A 17,379-nucleotide genomic window follows, 5' to 3' on the forward strand; every position below is an offset into this window, starting at 1 on the left:
TCCATAGTCTCTGTCTACAGAGGCTCGGCTGATGGGTGCCAGGGGCAAGAGGAATGCCCTACCCACAAAATCAACATTTTCTGCCAGTTCTCCCAAGCTGCCTTCTCCCATAGAAGTATATGTAGGTACAGGACTATGGGGAATCCATGCTATAATAACCATTCAGCCATGGCAAAGCATTTTTTGATAGCGCCTGGGGTGGGGTGGGGGGATGCCACTGGAATGACCCCCACCCACTGGAGCTAAGCAGGGCTGCGCTGCTCCACCTGCCCAGCTGTGCAGTGCAGAGCCCAGCCGGCCGATGCGGTCGACATCGCCCTGTGAGCCCAGCACCGCTTTCTGAGACTCGCAAAAGTGGCGCAGGGTTGGCAGGATGCATGCCTATTGCGTCCTTCTCAAGGCACCCTCCAGCTGGAGAGTGGCATGAAAAGGACACAACAGCTCATGCGCCCCTCCAAAAACAGTGCCTGGGGCAATGTGCCCCCCCACCCCCCTATGCTATGCCTCTGCATTCAGCTGGGAAATTGTGCCCCCAAACCCCACTGATGACTTCCAGCTGCAGTGGCTGCCGATCCTCTGAAAAGGAAAGGTAAATAAAGTCTGGAGAACCCAGAACACAAGCACACTGCAGACACCCAGAACTGCACTGCGATTATAGACGCAACCTTCACCATGGGGCACCCATGTTGAAAGAGTTCCACTGGGTACTGGTAAACTTCCGTGCATGATTAACTATACCAATTCTTATATTTAAAACTGCAGGGAAGAAAGGTGTTGGAGAATCCCTTCTACTAACCTTGAGGCTCTTCAGATATTTGGAACCACAACTCCCAGCATCCCTGAACATGGGCCATGCTGGCTGAGGTTGAGGGTAGCTGTAGTCTGGCATCACCAGGAGGGCACCAGAGGATGGGTTAGGCTGGCTTATATTCGGGGGGGGGGCGCACTCTTGAGTTCCTCAGCTGTCTCAAAGCTCAACTGGCAGCTTCCAGTAGCAAGAATTTTCCTATGGTAGCTCCATGCTTGTGTGCTCCCTCTCTCCCCACCCCCACCCCCAAAAGTAGCTAATCTGTTCCATATTTTTAGTTTGTAAGGACCGGTTCCTACCTTTTTTCATTCCAGGTAGTCTTTGAATGAGCTGGCAATTACATGTTAAATGCCAGGTTTAATGTTGATCCTTGTGGGTTTAGAGCTGTACTATTCTTTGTATTTATAATAATCTCATGTTTTACTTAAAAAAACAAAAACAAACCATACATATGTTAAGCACCATCTTTTGCCTTTTTTTACACCACAAACTGAAGTATGGCAGTCACAAGAGACAGGGCCTTTTCAGTGGTAGCCCTGTCCCTGGGACATTCCACCCAGCTTTGTGTCTGGCTGTGAACTTGAGTCTTTAAAGACTTCACTATTTCAATCTGCTTTTAAAATGAATGAACTTGCTGATTCTAATTACTGCACTTTATTTATGGGCTACATTTTACAATTACTGTTTTAGGTTTTAAATAGTTATGTTTTTAATTGTGAGGCACCCCTTTTTGGCCCTGAAAGGCAATAGAAAAACAGCTAAATAAACAAACTAATTTGGAACATCCAATAATATTTGGAGCTTGCCAGGCTCGGCAGATGGGGATTTCTGTGCCTTTCACAAGTTTATTTTTACAGGTGGGGGAGTCAAGCCAATCAGAAACTGCTATGCTTCAAATGTTCCTTCTAAACATTCAGCTACTGGGATATTACATATTTCTTAACCTATCCTGGCTAGGATCCCATGCTGCCACTTGCTTTTAGCAGGTGGTCTGTAGACCAGATGGCATGGAATTGCAGGTTGTCACAGAGCCAAGTTGCACTGCATGGAACAGAAGGTTAGGAGTCAAACCAGAAACCTTGCTGCTGAGCAGGGCAGCAGAACTTATGCTCACTATTGCATCTAGCTCTGTCCTGAACTTGTGTGGTTGTGTCAATACAATATTCTCAGTACGAGAGCTCAAACCTCTCCAATAATGTAACATTTGCAGTATAAACCAGGTTAGGGATTTGTTTTTTAAAGCAGCTTTTTCTAGTGATGTACACAACTTTGCACACATACAATGCCTCTTCCAGTCGTACCTTGGATCCCAAACACTTCACGAGTCGAAAGTTTTGGCTCCCGAATGCCACAAACCCGGAAGTGAGTGTTCCAGTTTGCGAACGTTCTTTGGAACCCGAATGTCCACCGTGGCTTCTGATTGGCTGCAGGAGCTTCCTGCAGCCAACTGGAAGCCGCCCCTTGGTTTCCAAACGTTTTGGAAGTTCCAAAACCACATAACCACAATATCTTGAATCAGGATAGTGCCCAAAGCAGAGATCCGCTGATCCTATCATAACCCACCCCTTCCTGCTTTTTCACAAGTTTTGGAGAAGGCCATCTCTTTTTAAAAACCACATGTGGGGGTGGGAAAGACACAGTACATAAAATACCCAATGCACTGAGGGAGAGGTGAATTATGTTTGTGGATCTGCATTCCCTTTATCAGCACAGTTACAGTTCTACTTACTTGGCCACAGACTGAATAACTTTTGAAGATGTGTCCTTGATATTTGTGAGAAACCTCTCCGTCCCGCCCCTAAGAATATCAAAGAATCCGCTGTAAGTCTGGTCACATTCGGCTACCGTCAGACCTAAGAGCCAAGGGCACAGAAAAGTAACTGAGCACAATTTCAGTCTATTAGCTTCAGAGCCAAACAATTTGGTTGTACACTTAAACTCTCTCCTATATTTTTGCATTTCTTTAGAAAGGCTTAGTCCCATTATTAAACAAATGGTCGGAAAAGAAATTGCCAAGAAGTACAACCAGACATGGTACTGGGAGATCTCACATATTTTGAAGCTCTGATTAAAAAATGGGGGGGAGGGGGGAATATTTGGGAATATACCTGCATTGTACATGTTGTTGAGCTGCCCTGCTGGCTTTGAGTTCTGTGTTACTACAGCTGAAGATGTCCTAGGCAGAGCGTTATTTCCATAGCCTCCATTTTGTTCAAGGAGCTGGAAAGAAAAGCAGTCACTTCCAGAATTAGTACTTTGATCTCTTTCAAACACACACCCCACCAAAGGGTACAAGCAATACAGAGCATCTTAAAGCCACTTGCCAGGTGGGATCCACAAATGAATTGTATCCTGGCCATAAAATGGGTTCCACCACTATTCTCTATTTTATTCATTTGAGTTTTTCATCTAATGAAGTTGGCAGAAAAATTGAGGTGAAAAAAACAGAAATCTTTATACGAAGGTCAATTAAGTACAAAGGAGGATAATGCTCCTTTACTCTGGAAGAGGAAATGTCAGCACATACCACTTCCCGCAGCACTGCATGACAAGCTATACTTGCCAAGATAGCTCATCAAAGCTAGAGAAAAGTCAATATATACAGTACAGTCATACCTCAGGTTAAATATGCCTCAGGTTGAGCGTTCCAAGTTATGCTCCATGGCGACCCGGAAGTAACGGAGTGCGTTACTTCCGGGTTTCACCACTCGCGCATGCGCAGACGCTCAAAATGACGTCATGCGCATGTATGGAAGCGGCAAAACGCGACCCGCACAGACGCAGACGAGCAGACGCATGTTACGTTGTACTCAGGATGCAAACGGGGCTCCGGAACGGATCCCGTTTGCATCCAGAGGTACTACTGTAAGTGTGTGTGTGTGTGTGTGTGTGTGTGTGTGTATTTTAATTAAAGAGGGTCCCATAACACAGCACAGAGGTTAGAGGAGAGTCCAGGTCAAAAAGGGCTGAAGACTGGAGCTCAAGCTCTTAGCCTCTACACCATCAAAGTCCTTGTTTCAACTCTGCCCTCCAAAAGCAATCTCGCTAGGTAGCTTTAGGCAAACTATCACCCTCTCAATTTCCTATCGGCCCAACCTCATATTGCTTCTTCTGCAATACAGAGATAGAACTGATCTACTTTATAAGACGGATGCAAACGTCACATTGTATGTGAAGCACCAAATGCGTTTGGTAGATTGCGGGAAGGGAATGTTGCAAAGTTTGATCAGCACTTATATTTCAAGCAGTCCAGAAATAATAAAAAAGATTATTCACATGCAAATGCCAAGATGACTAGAAATGAAGCAGATCTTGCTCTCTACCAGCCTCTCCCAAACTCATGCCCACTAACAGCCTCCATTAGCCTCAGTCTCCATAGCCAATGGGCCATGGATGATGGGAATTGTAGTCCAAAATGCTGAGGGGCACGAGGTTGGGGTTTCTCTGTACCTGCTATTTATTCCCCTTATTCCCTGACTTCTGAGATCAGAGTCCAGAGGATGGGAAACAGAACAGAATTTATTTGACAACATTGCTTTTGGAAGAATTGTACGAAACACGCCAATCTATTTGCCTTATTCCAACATTGGTGCATCTTCAACGAGCGATTTGGAGTTTCAGTGCAGAGGACCCCAAACCATAAGGCTTTGCTCAATAGCTCCAATTACCTCTGTGATAGGCGACTTTGGGTTCACATTTCTAGCAGCTGCAATCTCCTGCAATTGATTCACAAGCTCCGTGATAGACAGCCTCTCTTCCGGATTCACTTTCAGACTCGATCCTAATAAAATGACACAACAGATTATTGAAACAGGGGTTTAATCTGCAGATCTCAAAGACAAATTTCTGGTTTCCCCTGGCCTAAGATTTCTGTCCTGCCAGTTATCCAAAGAGACTTTCAACATGGGTAAAAGACCTGGCTAACGAATATTTGCATAACTTCAGTTATACCACAAGGTGTGGCTTTAATTGTTTCAGTGATCAATAGCTGAGAATTCCCTAAGAAAAGGGAGAAGCTCAGAACATGCTGGACTGTATAATACTTTTAGTCACCCAGGAGTGGTGAATCCCTTCCACATATGCTAGAACAAGGCTTCCCTAAACTGGTGCTTTCCAAAAGTTTAAGACTCCCAACTCCCATCATCTCTGATCACTGGCCATGCTGGCTTGAGCTGATGGAAGTTGTAGTACACATCACCGGGTGGGCCATAAATCGCCTACCTGTGCACTGGAATAAAATCAACACTACACTCAAATAATAAAAAGATGGAACGGTTAACTTCACTGCCACTTCTAATTTCTTATATTCATGGATTTTCTCTTCAACCTGCATGTATACTGTCATTTCCCATTAATTACAGGAACAGAAACTATTTTTTAAAAGGTGCATTTTTGCAAAGGAAGCAAACAAAAAGAACCTTAAATTCATACATCAGTTCACTCCCCTTTCATTTGCCCCAAGTGAATTTAGCATTACAGACTTAAACTTACGAATGAGATCATGAAACACTGTGTATCTTGTGTCATTCTGAGGAACTGAATATTTTCCATTGACTATTCGAAGCTTAGCTCCATCTTCGAATGGATGTTGCCTGAAGCACAACAGATAGAGGATACAACCCAATGCCTGCAGGGAAAGAATACAGAAGTTAACACACACACAAAAAAAAAACCCCTCCCCAAATTCCTAAATAGTTAAGTTGTTCAAGCTTAAATCAAATCAGCTATGGGAGCTATTATTTCGTTTCATCCAATAGCCTATGGTATTCAATTACTTCGGAGCAGACTACAGCATTGGATGATCTGCTGCAGCCATGCAGCCATAATGAGTGCTAACCGCAGTTTGTTGCCTTAATCCCCGTGAATATCCCACACGAAACCATAGAATCATAGAGTTGGAAGAGACCACAAGGGCCATCGAGTCCAACCCCCTGCCAAGCAGGAAACACCATCAGAGCACTCCTGACATATGGTTGTCAAGCCTCTGCTTAAAGACCTCCAAAGAAGGAGACTCCACCACACTCCTTGGCAGCAAATTCCACTGTCGAACAGCTCTTACTGTCAGGAAGTTCTTCCTAATGTTTAGGTGGAATCTTCTTTCTTGTAGTTTGGATCCATTGCTCCGTGTCCGCTTCTCTGGAGCAGCAGAAAACAACCTTTCTCCCTCCTCTATGTGACATCCTTTTATATATTTGAACATGGCTATCATATCACCCCTTAACCTCCTCTTCTCCAGGCTAAACATGCCCAGCTCCCTTAGCCGTTCCTCATAAGGCATCGTTTCCAGGCCTTTGACCATTTTGGTTGCCCTCCTCTGGACACGTTCCAGTTTGTCAGTGTCCTTCTTGAACTGTGGTGCCCAGAACTGGACACAGTACTCCAGGTGAGGTCTGACCAGAGCAGAATACAGTGGCACTATTACTTCCCTTGATCCATGATTTGGCTTCCCAGATTGAGCCCTGCCAATGAACCTTGGCTGCCATCCCAGGTTTGTATCTCGACCACAACAGAACAGAGGGTGGCAATACAAGAACAGGCCTTTCCAATGGTGGCTTCTGCTCTCTCTTTAGGCGCCAGGCAAAAACATGCCTTTTTCAATCAGGCCTTTCACCATCTATGGCCTATTTGTGTGGCTGAGATGTTTTAATGCAGTTCATTTTAAAAAAAATATATGCTGGTTAAAATGTGTGTATGTGTTTGTGTTTTGCTTAAAATATTGAAAGTCGCTTTGAGCTGCCATGGCAAAAAAGCGACCAATAAATTTAATAAATAATCGCAACACTTCAGCAGTTCCCACATTCCGCTCTCTCAGAGATGATGAGGACAGGAAACGCAGGCGATCATGTCAAAACTGAGCAAGATGTGCATATAAGTACTGAATCGATTTCTCATCAAGTATAGAAGTTTGGTAAGCTTGACACTGTTGTAAACAAAAATTGCCCTTTTCCCTTATGGGGTATCCAAGAGCCCATATAGAGTCCTTACATAGGTTCCCTATTGGTAGGAGAGAATAACAAGAGGCCAACCAGATAATATTGAGAAGCAAAGCAGCTAGTAAGCTTGATCTCTATTATCTGTTGCAACAGGGTGCTCCCCTCACACGCAAGAGAGGAGGAACCCAGAAAAATTGCGCGCAAGGCCTCATAAAGACTTTTGAAATTCCCACCCTGTCGATCAAGACCACCCCCAGAAACATCATGCATACATCACAGAAGGGGTGTAACCTAAGACCACCCCTCAGATACATCATACCTACATCACAAAAAAGGCGGTCTAAAACAGAAATTTTGAATGTCGTTTTTCTCCTGTCGTTGTTTATCTCCTATCTGGCAGGTTACTTGATTGGATTGCCTGGGGAGCCTGGCCAGTCTTTTGTAATGATAAATACTTAGTTCCTGGGCCAGGTCACAGGCTCACACCCTATTCATATCTTAAATTTGCCCTTAAGACAGGATTTGTGAGGAAAGAGACAATGGGGAGGTTTCCCACTTTGACCTTGCAAAGAAAACATTTGCTCAGTTTAGGAATCAAAATGGTTCCAGGTCGGTCTTCCTGTGCTGATCTATGTACGTGCTTGGTTGGTACGCTTATGAACATTACCATATATCTAAGACCATAAAATTCCTATCACAACACCCAGCAGAGCAATACAGAATAATCTGCCTGCCCATCAGTTCTATGTATTCTCCTGCTGCTTTCACCACCCTATATGGAGTCAAACCATTGGTCCATCTAACTCAGTATCATCTACACTGAATGGCAGCGACTCATCAGGCTTTCAGACAGCACTTTTTCCCAGCCCTACTTGGGAGTCACGAGGTACTGAACCCAGGACTTTATTGCATTCACAGCAGATGCTCTACAAACTGAGCTACTGTCCTTCCCCACAAACTGATCCTGAGAGCCTCAGGACAAGATGCTGTACTGCCCATGCGCCCATGTATTCACAATGTAAAAGGTAAAGGTAAAGGACCCCTGGAAGGTTAAGTCTAGTCAAAGGTGACTATGGGGTTGGGGCGCTCATCTTGCTTTCAGGCCAAGGGAGCCGGCGTTTGCCCACAGACAGCTTTCCGGGTCTTGTGGCCAGCATGACTAAAGCGCTTCTGGCACAACGGGACACCGTGACGGAAGCCAGAGCACACGGAAACGCTGTTTACCTTCCTGCCATTTATCTACTTGCACCGGAGTGCTTTTGAACTGTTAGGCTGGCAGGAGCTGGGGCAGAGCAATGGGAGCTCACCCTGTCACAGGGATTCAAACCGCCGACCTTCTGATCGGCAAGCCCAAGAGGCTCAGTGGTTTAGACTACAGCGCCACCCGCATCCCTACAATGTATTCACAATGTATTCACCAGTAAGACTGGAACATTGTCTGCTGTTCACTGCATTGTGCTTAAGGCATTCCTATCAGTACATTCTATCAAATCCGTCAACAAGAGAATTATTCTCTCTCCTGCCTCTCCCTCTTCCTTCCCAGCTTCAATTAGAAAAACTGAGAGTATAGCCAGAAATTACTTCCAAATACCTCTTTTCTTTTAGCTGTACTTCCTTAGAACTGCACTGGCTCCCCCCCACTCCCACCAACCACTTACCGTATTTTTCGCTCTATAACACGCACCAGACCATAACACGCACGTAGTTTTTAGAGGAGGAAAATAAGAAAAAAAATATTCTAAACGAAATAGTGGATATATGATTTTTGTGGTTCATGCTGTGGCCACAGACATGTGATCTGACAGTGAGTTTGGAGTAGCCCAATGCAAAAATACTGAGGATCCATGTGGATCCATGCTTTGTAACCACGGAGGAGGGAAGGAAGGGGAACCATGGATCCTCTGCTCATGACTGCAGCAGATCCCCCCCGCCACCCGCAGGCATTCGCTCCATAACACGCACAGACATTTCCCCTTACTTTCTAGGAGGAAAAAAGTGAGTGTTATGGTGCAAAAAATACGGTACATAAAAATGCAAGCCTCCTATCCCTGTTTGGCTTTAACATTCCCAATGTTCTTGAAAAATCTGTGTGCTTGCTTATATGTCTCTTCTCCTCCGGTTCCTTGTGTTGTGTTGTCCTTGTAAATTTCCAGATGATTTGGCACAGTCTTGTCTATTTTTAATTCAATGCACAGTGTTTGGTAGCTTAAAGCACTTCAGGTTGCTTCCAATGTCAGGGCAGTCCAACCGAAGAAATTAAATGGACAAGGTTAACCTAGGTCAATTGATTTCAAGGGTTTTACGCTATTGGGTCTGATTTGGTGAAACTGTTAACAGTGAACTCACCCATTCCTAATAAAGGAGTGAGAGGTTTTCACGACTACAACACTAGCCAACAGAGAAAGAGGTAACAGCACACACTCCATTGGCTCACCCGAGAAATTCTAGATGCTTTTGGCTCCTCCTTTTCATGAGCTGTTTGTTTAAGGTGGTCACATTTTAAGAACTATGTAAGCTTGCCTGTTTTCCTCTTCCTTCTCTATCCCTTTTCCTTGTGTGTTGTATGCTTTATTAGACTGAAAACCTGTGGGCAAGGACTGCCTTGTTTTTAAATCTGTACGGTGCTTAGTGAAATGTTAGAACTGATAAATAATATTTAACCAAAGGAAAGAGTATCAGGAGCAAAAGGTGTTTTGTTTTGTTTTGTTTTTTTGTTTTGTTTGTTTGTTTGTTTATTATATGTATTAAGTCGCTACCACATTTTTGAAGCTTTAACGTCTGTATTGCGGTGGTGTTATTGTGTATGCTTTATTGGTTTACTATGAACCACCTTGGGATGAAATGGAGGGGCAGAAATTCCCTAAACAAATACAAATTCCAGAAAATATTCAGAAATAAGGTATCACGCAAGGTCTAATCTATGTACAAAGAAAATGCTTACCCAAATATCTTGTTTTTCATCAATTGGAAAGTTTGAATATAGATCTATTATTTCAGGAGTCCTATACATTGGTGTTGTGTTCCTTGTGATCTGTAGACACACAAAATAAAGACATTTTTCTTCTTCTATACACTTAGCAGAGATTCAGAAACAAAATAAAGTTTAAAAGGAACCTAGAGCACCCCAAGCACAAAATGCTTTGATTTTCATCAAAACAATCTGTATGCCAAATTTGGGCTTCTGTAACTCCTGCAGCAGCAACTAATAAAAAGAAACAAAATGATTTTTTGTCTTTGTGGCATGCAAATCAAGATTAACATTCAGGAAATCAATGTGAAAGTCAATTCTTGTTTCTAAGTACAGTATTAGTAGTCTGTCAGGTGTAAAGGTAAGGGACCCCTGGACAGTTAAGTCCAGTCAAAGGCGACTATGGACTTGTGGCGCTCATCTCACTTTCAGGCCAAGGGAGCCAGCGTTTGTCCACAGACAGCTTTCCAGGTCATGTGGCCAGCAGGACTCAACTGCTTCTGGCATAACAGAACACCGTGACGGAAACCAGAGCGCACTGACACGCCGTTTACCTTCCCACCACAGCGGTACCTATTTATCTACTTGCACTGGCATGCTTTCAAACTGCTAGGTTGGCTAGGACGCGGGTGGTACTGTGGTCTAAACCACTGAGCCACTGGGCTTGCCAATCAGAAGGTCGATGGTTCAAATCCCTGCAAGAGGGTGAGCTCCCATTGCTCTGTACCAGCTCCTGCCAACCTAGTCTGTTAGACTGGATATATATGTAGATAGCAATATCCTCCTCTTACAAGCCATGGGATGCGGCAGGGAACTCTCAAAGAAGAGGGATCTTCTTTGATCTGTTTCTTGGTTATTTATTCATTTATTAAATGCATTTATATACCACTCAATATTTCAAAAACCTGTAAGCAGCATTATGCTACTCCAGGAATGATTTCAGATGCCTGTAGCCAATGGGCCACCCTTTTGAGAGTTCCCCACCACCACCACCACTCATGGTTTACAACCTGATGACCCTGTGACCAGTAAATCTGCAATCCTCCTGTTCCCACATGGCCAGCCGACTGACCACTGCAAACTCCTTCATGTAGCACTGCCTTAAAAGCTATCATGAAGTTCCAGCAAAATATAGTGGCCCCTGGTGACTAGGAGAGGGCACTGCAGCATCCTAGATCATGGCTCCCTGATTTTCTCTAAGACTAAAGGTAAAGGTAAAGGGACCCCTGACCATTAGGGTCCAGTCGTGGCCGACTCTGGGGTTGCGGCGCTCATCTCACTTTATTGGCCAAGGGAGCCGGCGTACAGCTTCCGGGTCATGTGGCCAGCATGACTAAGCCACTTCTGGCGAACCAGAGCAGTGCCCAGAAATACCGTTTACCTTCCCGCTGGAGTGGTACCTATTTATCTACTTGCACTTTGACGTGCTTTCGAACTGCTAGGTTGGCAGGAGCAGGGACCGAGCAACGGGAGCTCACCCCGTTGCAGGGATTCGAACCGCCGACCTTCTGATCGGCAAGTCCTAGGCTCTGTGGTTTAACCCACAGCGCTACCCGCGTCCCTCTTCTAAGACTGCTGCTCCCTAAATTCAGGTTCCTGTTGCTATTTTACCAGCCCTTGCCAAAAGCATTCCAGGTTCTCTGAAAAGCAGCTCTCAGAAGTAATGTTATACAAATCAGGGCAACACAGGCAGCTTGGCTCACAATTCATTTTGGAAACCGAATGCAGAACTTTTGGACACGACTTTTACGTTATCTGAACGAAATATATTCAACCTTAACCAACAGAGAAGACCGAAGTACCCAAGAGATGTAGTATTTGTGCTGTGGTTCGGAGAGAAAAGGACACTTTATGTGGTGCTTCTTAGCAGACAGCACAATCTAATGCAGTGGGGCTTATTCCCAGGTTAAATGTGTACAGGCTTGCAGCCATACACAGCTGAAGGCTACTATTTTATTACAGCAGTAGTTTAAGAATGTCTTGTATAGGACCAGGGAAAGAATGCCCCCCCCCCCCAATAACATTTGCAAGTGATTTCCACTGCGACAGAATTTGATCTAATGGATTTAAGGGATACCAAAAAGCCTAAAGTTACGAAACGTTGAAAATAAATCAGAGTATCAGGTTTCTCACCTCCTCTTCAACCGCTGCTCTTTTCTGTGCGGACCAGTTGTAGTCAGGGTAATGTGCTATGGTTGTTGCACTGCCAAAGTCACACAGTTTAATTGTTCCTTGGTTACTCATCAGCATATTTTCTATCTGTATGGACAATCAAGTGGGGAGTTTAAGGGTGCACATTCAGCAGACACACTTACATTTATATTAAAAAAGGCAGCTTTTCATGCATATATCCTCCAAGTTCACAGCATCAAAGCGCACAAGATTTATCAATTCTGTACTGGCTGCACTGTTCACACTCCCTGATACGTGTGTTTATTTTAGAAGAGGCCTTCCCTCTGGAGAGCAGCGAACGCTGCTTCTTAGATTAGCCTAATGGAATAAAGTACAACGAAAGATGCGATAAACATCATGTAGCTATCAATATTTCCCAGACTACTTTTAATTAGGGATTGCACTACAAGAATGTTTCCATATGGCTGGCTGTATGAACCAGCCCCAAGAGATCTAAAATGTAGTGACTGTTATAAAAGCATTCTATGAACCATTTGGTTTGGACTTCCATATGTGCTCACCGCTAAGCTTGCAACTAACTTAGTGTGTGGGCTGTGTACATGTACGACCAATCCTTAACATCCTCCCACCTCTTTATTCTCAGCCAATATAATTTAGTAGCATGTTTCTGCCAACCAGGCAGAGGGCCTTCTCGGTAGTGGCACCCTCCCTGTGGAACGCCCTCCCATCAGATGCTAAGGAAATGGACAACTCTCTGACTTTTAGAAAACATCTGAAGACAACCCTCTATTGGGAGGTTTTTAATATTTGAGGTTTTACTATGTTTTTATATGCTGTAAGCCGCCAAGAGTGGCTGGGGAAACCCACGCAGATGGGTGGCGTATAAATAATAACTTTATTACCACTATTATTATTATTATTATTATTATTATTATTATTATTATTATTATTATCCGATGCAATACTTTTCCATTTACTACATGACAAACTCAAAACACACTCAGTCTAAATATTATAAACTGCTTTTAGGTTCATTCGTTTTCTACCCTCAAGCAGTATATAAATTTTATGAAAAGATTAAATAACTTGCTACTGGCTGCTGCTCCGGATTCATAACAAACTCCTCCTTTGCATAAATCAGCCGTTCAGCTTGTTTCGGATTCTGTACCTTTAAATCTCTATGAATAATAGGAGGTTTCTGCTTATGCATGTGTTGCACTGCACGACAGGTCTGATAAAAGATCTTCAACACCGTGTCGCACGAGAGGGGCCCTTTGGTTTCAGCTTTCCTCAGAAATTCCACCACTTGCCCTGTGGACGAAAAATTCATAAAACTCTGCAAGGGGAATACAAGGGCTTCCTAACAACTCTCAGCACCCCTTAACAAACTGCAATTCCCTGGGGAGCTGTACACTACCAATTTAGGGAAGCCATCACTGTATAATGTGGGATAATAACACTTTAAACATGCAGATGTGGCGCCACACACACAAGCCAAGCATGCAAACAACATGGCTTCTTCTATATTTGAGTGAGAATTTGGCCCCCACCCCAGACCAGAAAGGGTAAAGCCCACCCTACTTGCCAATTAATTTCCTTCCTTAGTTCTTCCCTTCTTGGGAGTGAACACACCACAAAATGGGGGTCCAGGTTTCCACCCTCAGAAGTCTGCCACCTCAAACCAGGATGAGATGGGCGGCCATCTTGCCCCGTTATTAGCCCACAAACAGCAAACCTCTCATGCCCTCCTACAAAATATTAGATTCCTAAGCAAATCTTTCTATCCTGTTCCTAGGCAGTAGCTCCTGCACATATAAAACAAGGAACTCCAGCGTATGTGAAATGTTAATTCCCCAGCCCTCAATTCTCAAACCATGGCCAAGATCCAAGGGCAGCAGGAGGGGGGGGTGGAGGAATGAGCAAAAGCAAATACTGGGCCCTGTCAGTCTCAGCTGCCTGCAGTTCTCACTGCAAGGAGAAAAGGCTGACTAACTTCAAATGTAAAACATCTACTAGCTCTGGATACAGACCAAAGGGGAAAGCCATAAAAAAAAAACCTCTTCCAAGTGTTTCTTCTCTTTCAACTTGGCACAAGGACAAAGGAGCCATCATGTCTGTGTGACCTGCACGGCAGGGTGCCCTTCAGTCTCGGTCACACCAATTAATTAGAGAGCAAATTTTAATCGGCAATTAAAGCTGTGATTAAAGCTCACAGTCCTAATTAATATCCATCTCGGGTGGGGGGGGGAGAAAGGGAAAAAAGAATAACTGTGTGGGAGGAAAGAAGAGCCAGTCATTTCTACGTCAATTTAAAATGCCTTTCCCAATGTGGCTTTCAATAAACAAGAAGGTTATGAGAGAGGGGTAAGGGGAGACCGATGCATGGATTGCTTCTGTGTAAGGCACACAACCGATCATTGAATATTCCTTTTTTTATTAAAAAAGGGGAGGGGGACAACCACCTTGTAAAGTAAAGGACCCCATGATGGTTAAGTCCAGTCAAGGGCGACTATGGGGTTGCAGAGCTCATCCTGCTTTCAGGCTGAGGGAGCCGGCGTTTGTCCACAGACAGCTTTCCAGGTCATGTGGCCAACATGGCTAAACCGCTTCTGGCACAACAGGATACTGTGACGAGTGCCAGAGCTCACAGAAACACCGTTGACCTTCCCGCCACAGTGGTACCTATTTATCTACTTGCACTGGCATGCTTTCAAACTGCTAGGTTGGCAGGAGCTGGGACAGGGCAACATGAGTTCACTCTTTTGTGGGGATTCGAACCACTGACCTTCTGATCGGCAAGCCCAAGAGGCTCTGTGGTTTAGACCACAGCGCCACCTGCATCCAAACCACCTTGTATTGCATGCTAGTGTCTGTATAAGAAGGCCAACAAGCAAGCTTCACTTTGTATATAGGGCAGTGAGCAGCTGGAGACCCAACATTAGGAAACACTGGTATAAGAGCTCTGCATAATCGGGACTCCTGGTTGTGTGGGTGCCATAGCTGTCAACTTACAGATTTGAAAATAAGGGACCAGCAGCCTCGAAAATAAGGGATCAGCAGCCAAAATAAGGGACTTTCCAGGCACGGGTATGTTCGACTTCTGAGCCCCTCTGAGCCAAAGGCAAAAAGCCCAGCCAGCAGCCAAACAAAGCCTCAAGCGGTGGTTCCCACAGCGCAGCAACCCAGCAAAGGGGATGCAGCAAGGAAAACCACAGTCACCTCTCCGCTGGGAAGCACTGAGCAAAGGCGAGTCCCCAGGCAACGTAGCCGATTTGATCGGCACAAGGCATGCAAGCTCCACTCCCCAGTCGTTCTTAAGTCTCATTATTGGGTGAGCAACGCAGCCAAGCAACACAGTTGGAGCCTCCCTCCTCCCTGGCCGGCAGGGAGGGAGGGAGAGGAGCTGCTTCCTTTGAAACCCGGGAAATTTAAGGGACATCATCAATAAGGGACAGCAGCAGGACACGGCGCTGGGATAAGGGAGGTTCCCGCCAAATAAGGGACAGTTGACAGCTCTGGTGGGTGCCTAGCTCAAAAGGAGCACCTGTAAATGAGGGGGAGCACACAACTTGGCTTTAGACAAACACATGCAACACATGGTTGTTAAAAAAGAAGACCTGACATCAGGCACAGGGCAAATGCAGAGCTGGGGGGCTGAGGCTATACTCTAAGAACCCCCAGCATAGAACAACATATCCATAGATGCGAGAGTGACTTGCGAAGTAGCTTGCTTGGTTTGGAAGAGCCGCTGTGCTAGCTTCCAGGCAGGTGGGTCACATTTGCTTTACCAAGAGGTGATGCGGCCCAGATGTCAGTGCAGTGTGAACGCACCAGAAAGAGCGCTGGATTGGCTCTGCCCGTGCATCTGCACCGCACCAACCATCCTGCCCCTCTCCATCCCGGGAAGCAACAACTGAAAGGTCCAGCTTCTGGGAAGCTAGCATAGCGTCTCCACCCTACCTGGTGGACAAGATCTGTGACACTGGCTGGAAGTGCAACCCCTTTGTGACAAGAAAACAGCCTTTGCCTGATTTAACAGATAGAAGATAGGGGGCAGCAGAAGGAGAGAGGCAACAACTCCATGGAAAACAAGGTGGGAAGTCAACGAAATCAAGAGAAAAGACAAAATTGTATCTTGATTCTGTATGTTAAAAATGTTGAAACTTGGTAAAATATAATTGAAAAAGAAAACAGCCTTATCTTATTGGGCATGAGCCCAGTAGCCATAGCAAGGAGTTCCATGAAGGAATAGAGTGCTCCATCCCTTCTCAGCATCCAGCACCAAAACCAAAGTAGGCTGCCAGGAGGCATAGAAATGTGTCTGGTATAGAAATGTACTACCAGAGGTTTCTTCTTCCTCCTCTGCCAAGACCCCAGCTGGCCACTAGAGGTTTTTGCTGACTAAGTAAACTTGGTCAGCTTATCTACAAAGCTGGAAGGATGTTTTGACCAGCCTCACCACAGTCATCTCTGAAGGAAGGACCGGCTTGGCTGAACTGCTAGATTAGTCCACCAAACAATAAAGAGCCCACATAAATTATCATTTTACCTCTGCAAAGCTCGGTTAGCAGAAGAAACTCCCCTTGCCCAGTATCAGATTCCTCTTTTCCAATCGATGCAGCAGAGCAGAACTGGACAACGTTCGGGTGACCAGATAGCTTTTTCTAGAGGATTTCATCTGTTAAAGTTTCAAAGATTGCTAGATTTGGAACACATCTTTTGCAGCCAGGTTATACAATAAAGAACAGCTCGTTCCCTTGAGAGATTACAGTCCCAAATCCATTGGAATTCCCAGCTTTCTCTGGAGGCAGGGAGCGTGCAGGCAAATCCACCGCTACAGAAACATTTCCAATAATGTTTTAAGAAATAAGAACAGGTCACAAAGCACATTTCTTTTTATAGTGCCTATGTGAACTGGGAAAATTAAGACAAGCCAAAATTTTAATCTGTATGCCTTCACTTAATGTGTCAGAAGAAATCCTGGTGCCACAAACAAAAAGAAAGATCATTTGTACCATACTATGGAATTTCTGAACTACACAGATATGATCCCTTAGACAACCTGTGACAACCAAAGACGGATATGCATAACTGTGTAATTAAGGACTGCTTTACCCAAAGCGTTTCAGGTTGTCTCTAAAAGGATACCATAAAACAAACTTCTTGAATGATGGCTTTGTTCTTTTCTTCTTCATTAGATAATAATCTCTGTCAGGAAATAAAGATGTTATAGAAATGTAAAATTGTTAACAAGGCATTATGCTTTTTATGAATGGATTCCAAATATTGTTGCATTTATCCATACACAATCTGCGTCGAAAAGCAATCTGTTCATGTGTTGCTAGAGTTGCCGTATCTTCTATCCATTGATCACAGAGAGACATGGCATTATCTTTCCAATAAATTAATATCAGTCTTTTTTATGACAGCATATATTCTTATGATTTATATAAGGAAAGAGACATTTCACAGCCCACACGCGAATATCAGGGACAGCCTGCCTTGCCATCTTCAACATCCATTGTGAAGCACTGGTG

The 17,379-nt window shown here is 44.5% G+C and overlaps 1 protein-coding gene across 2 annotated transcripts in view; it reads right to left on the reverse strand.

Annotated features, from left to right (window-relative positions):
• The window catches only part of GAK (cyclin G associated kinase), a 77,432-nt gene that overhangs the window by 39,722 nt on the left and 20,331 nt on the right, over positions 1-17,379 (reverse strand). For both annotated transcript variants that reach the window (XM_081844809.1, XM_081844808.1), the window contains exons 3-11: positions 16,991-17,050; positions 16,392-16,506; positions 13,011-13,153; positions 11,843-11,968; positions 9,683-9,772; positions 5,300-5,435; positions 4,477-4,589; positions 2,917-3,028; positions 2,538-2,661 (exon numbers count right to left, since the gene is read on the reverse strand). In XM_081844809.1, the coding sequence (XP_081700935.1) occupies positions 2,538-2,661; positions 2,917-3,028; positions 4,477-4,589; positions 5,300-5,435; positions 9,683-9,772; positions 11,843-11,968; positions 13,011-13,153; positions 16,392-16,506; positions 16,991-17,050 (1,019 nt within the window). The remainder of the gene's footprint in view (positions 1-2,537; positions 2,662-2,916; positions 3,029-4,476; positions 4,590-5,299; positions 5,436-9,682; positions 9,773-11,842; positions 11,969-13,010; positions 13,154-16,391; positions 16,507-16,990; positions 17,051-17,379) is intronic.

Source organism: Podarcis erhardii, assembly GCF_964252035.2.
Source record: "Podarcis erhardii genome assembly, chromosome: 17".
NCBI lineage: Eukaryota > Metazoa > Chordata > Lepidosauria > Squamata > Lacertidae > Podarcis > Podarcis erhardii.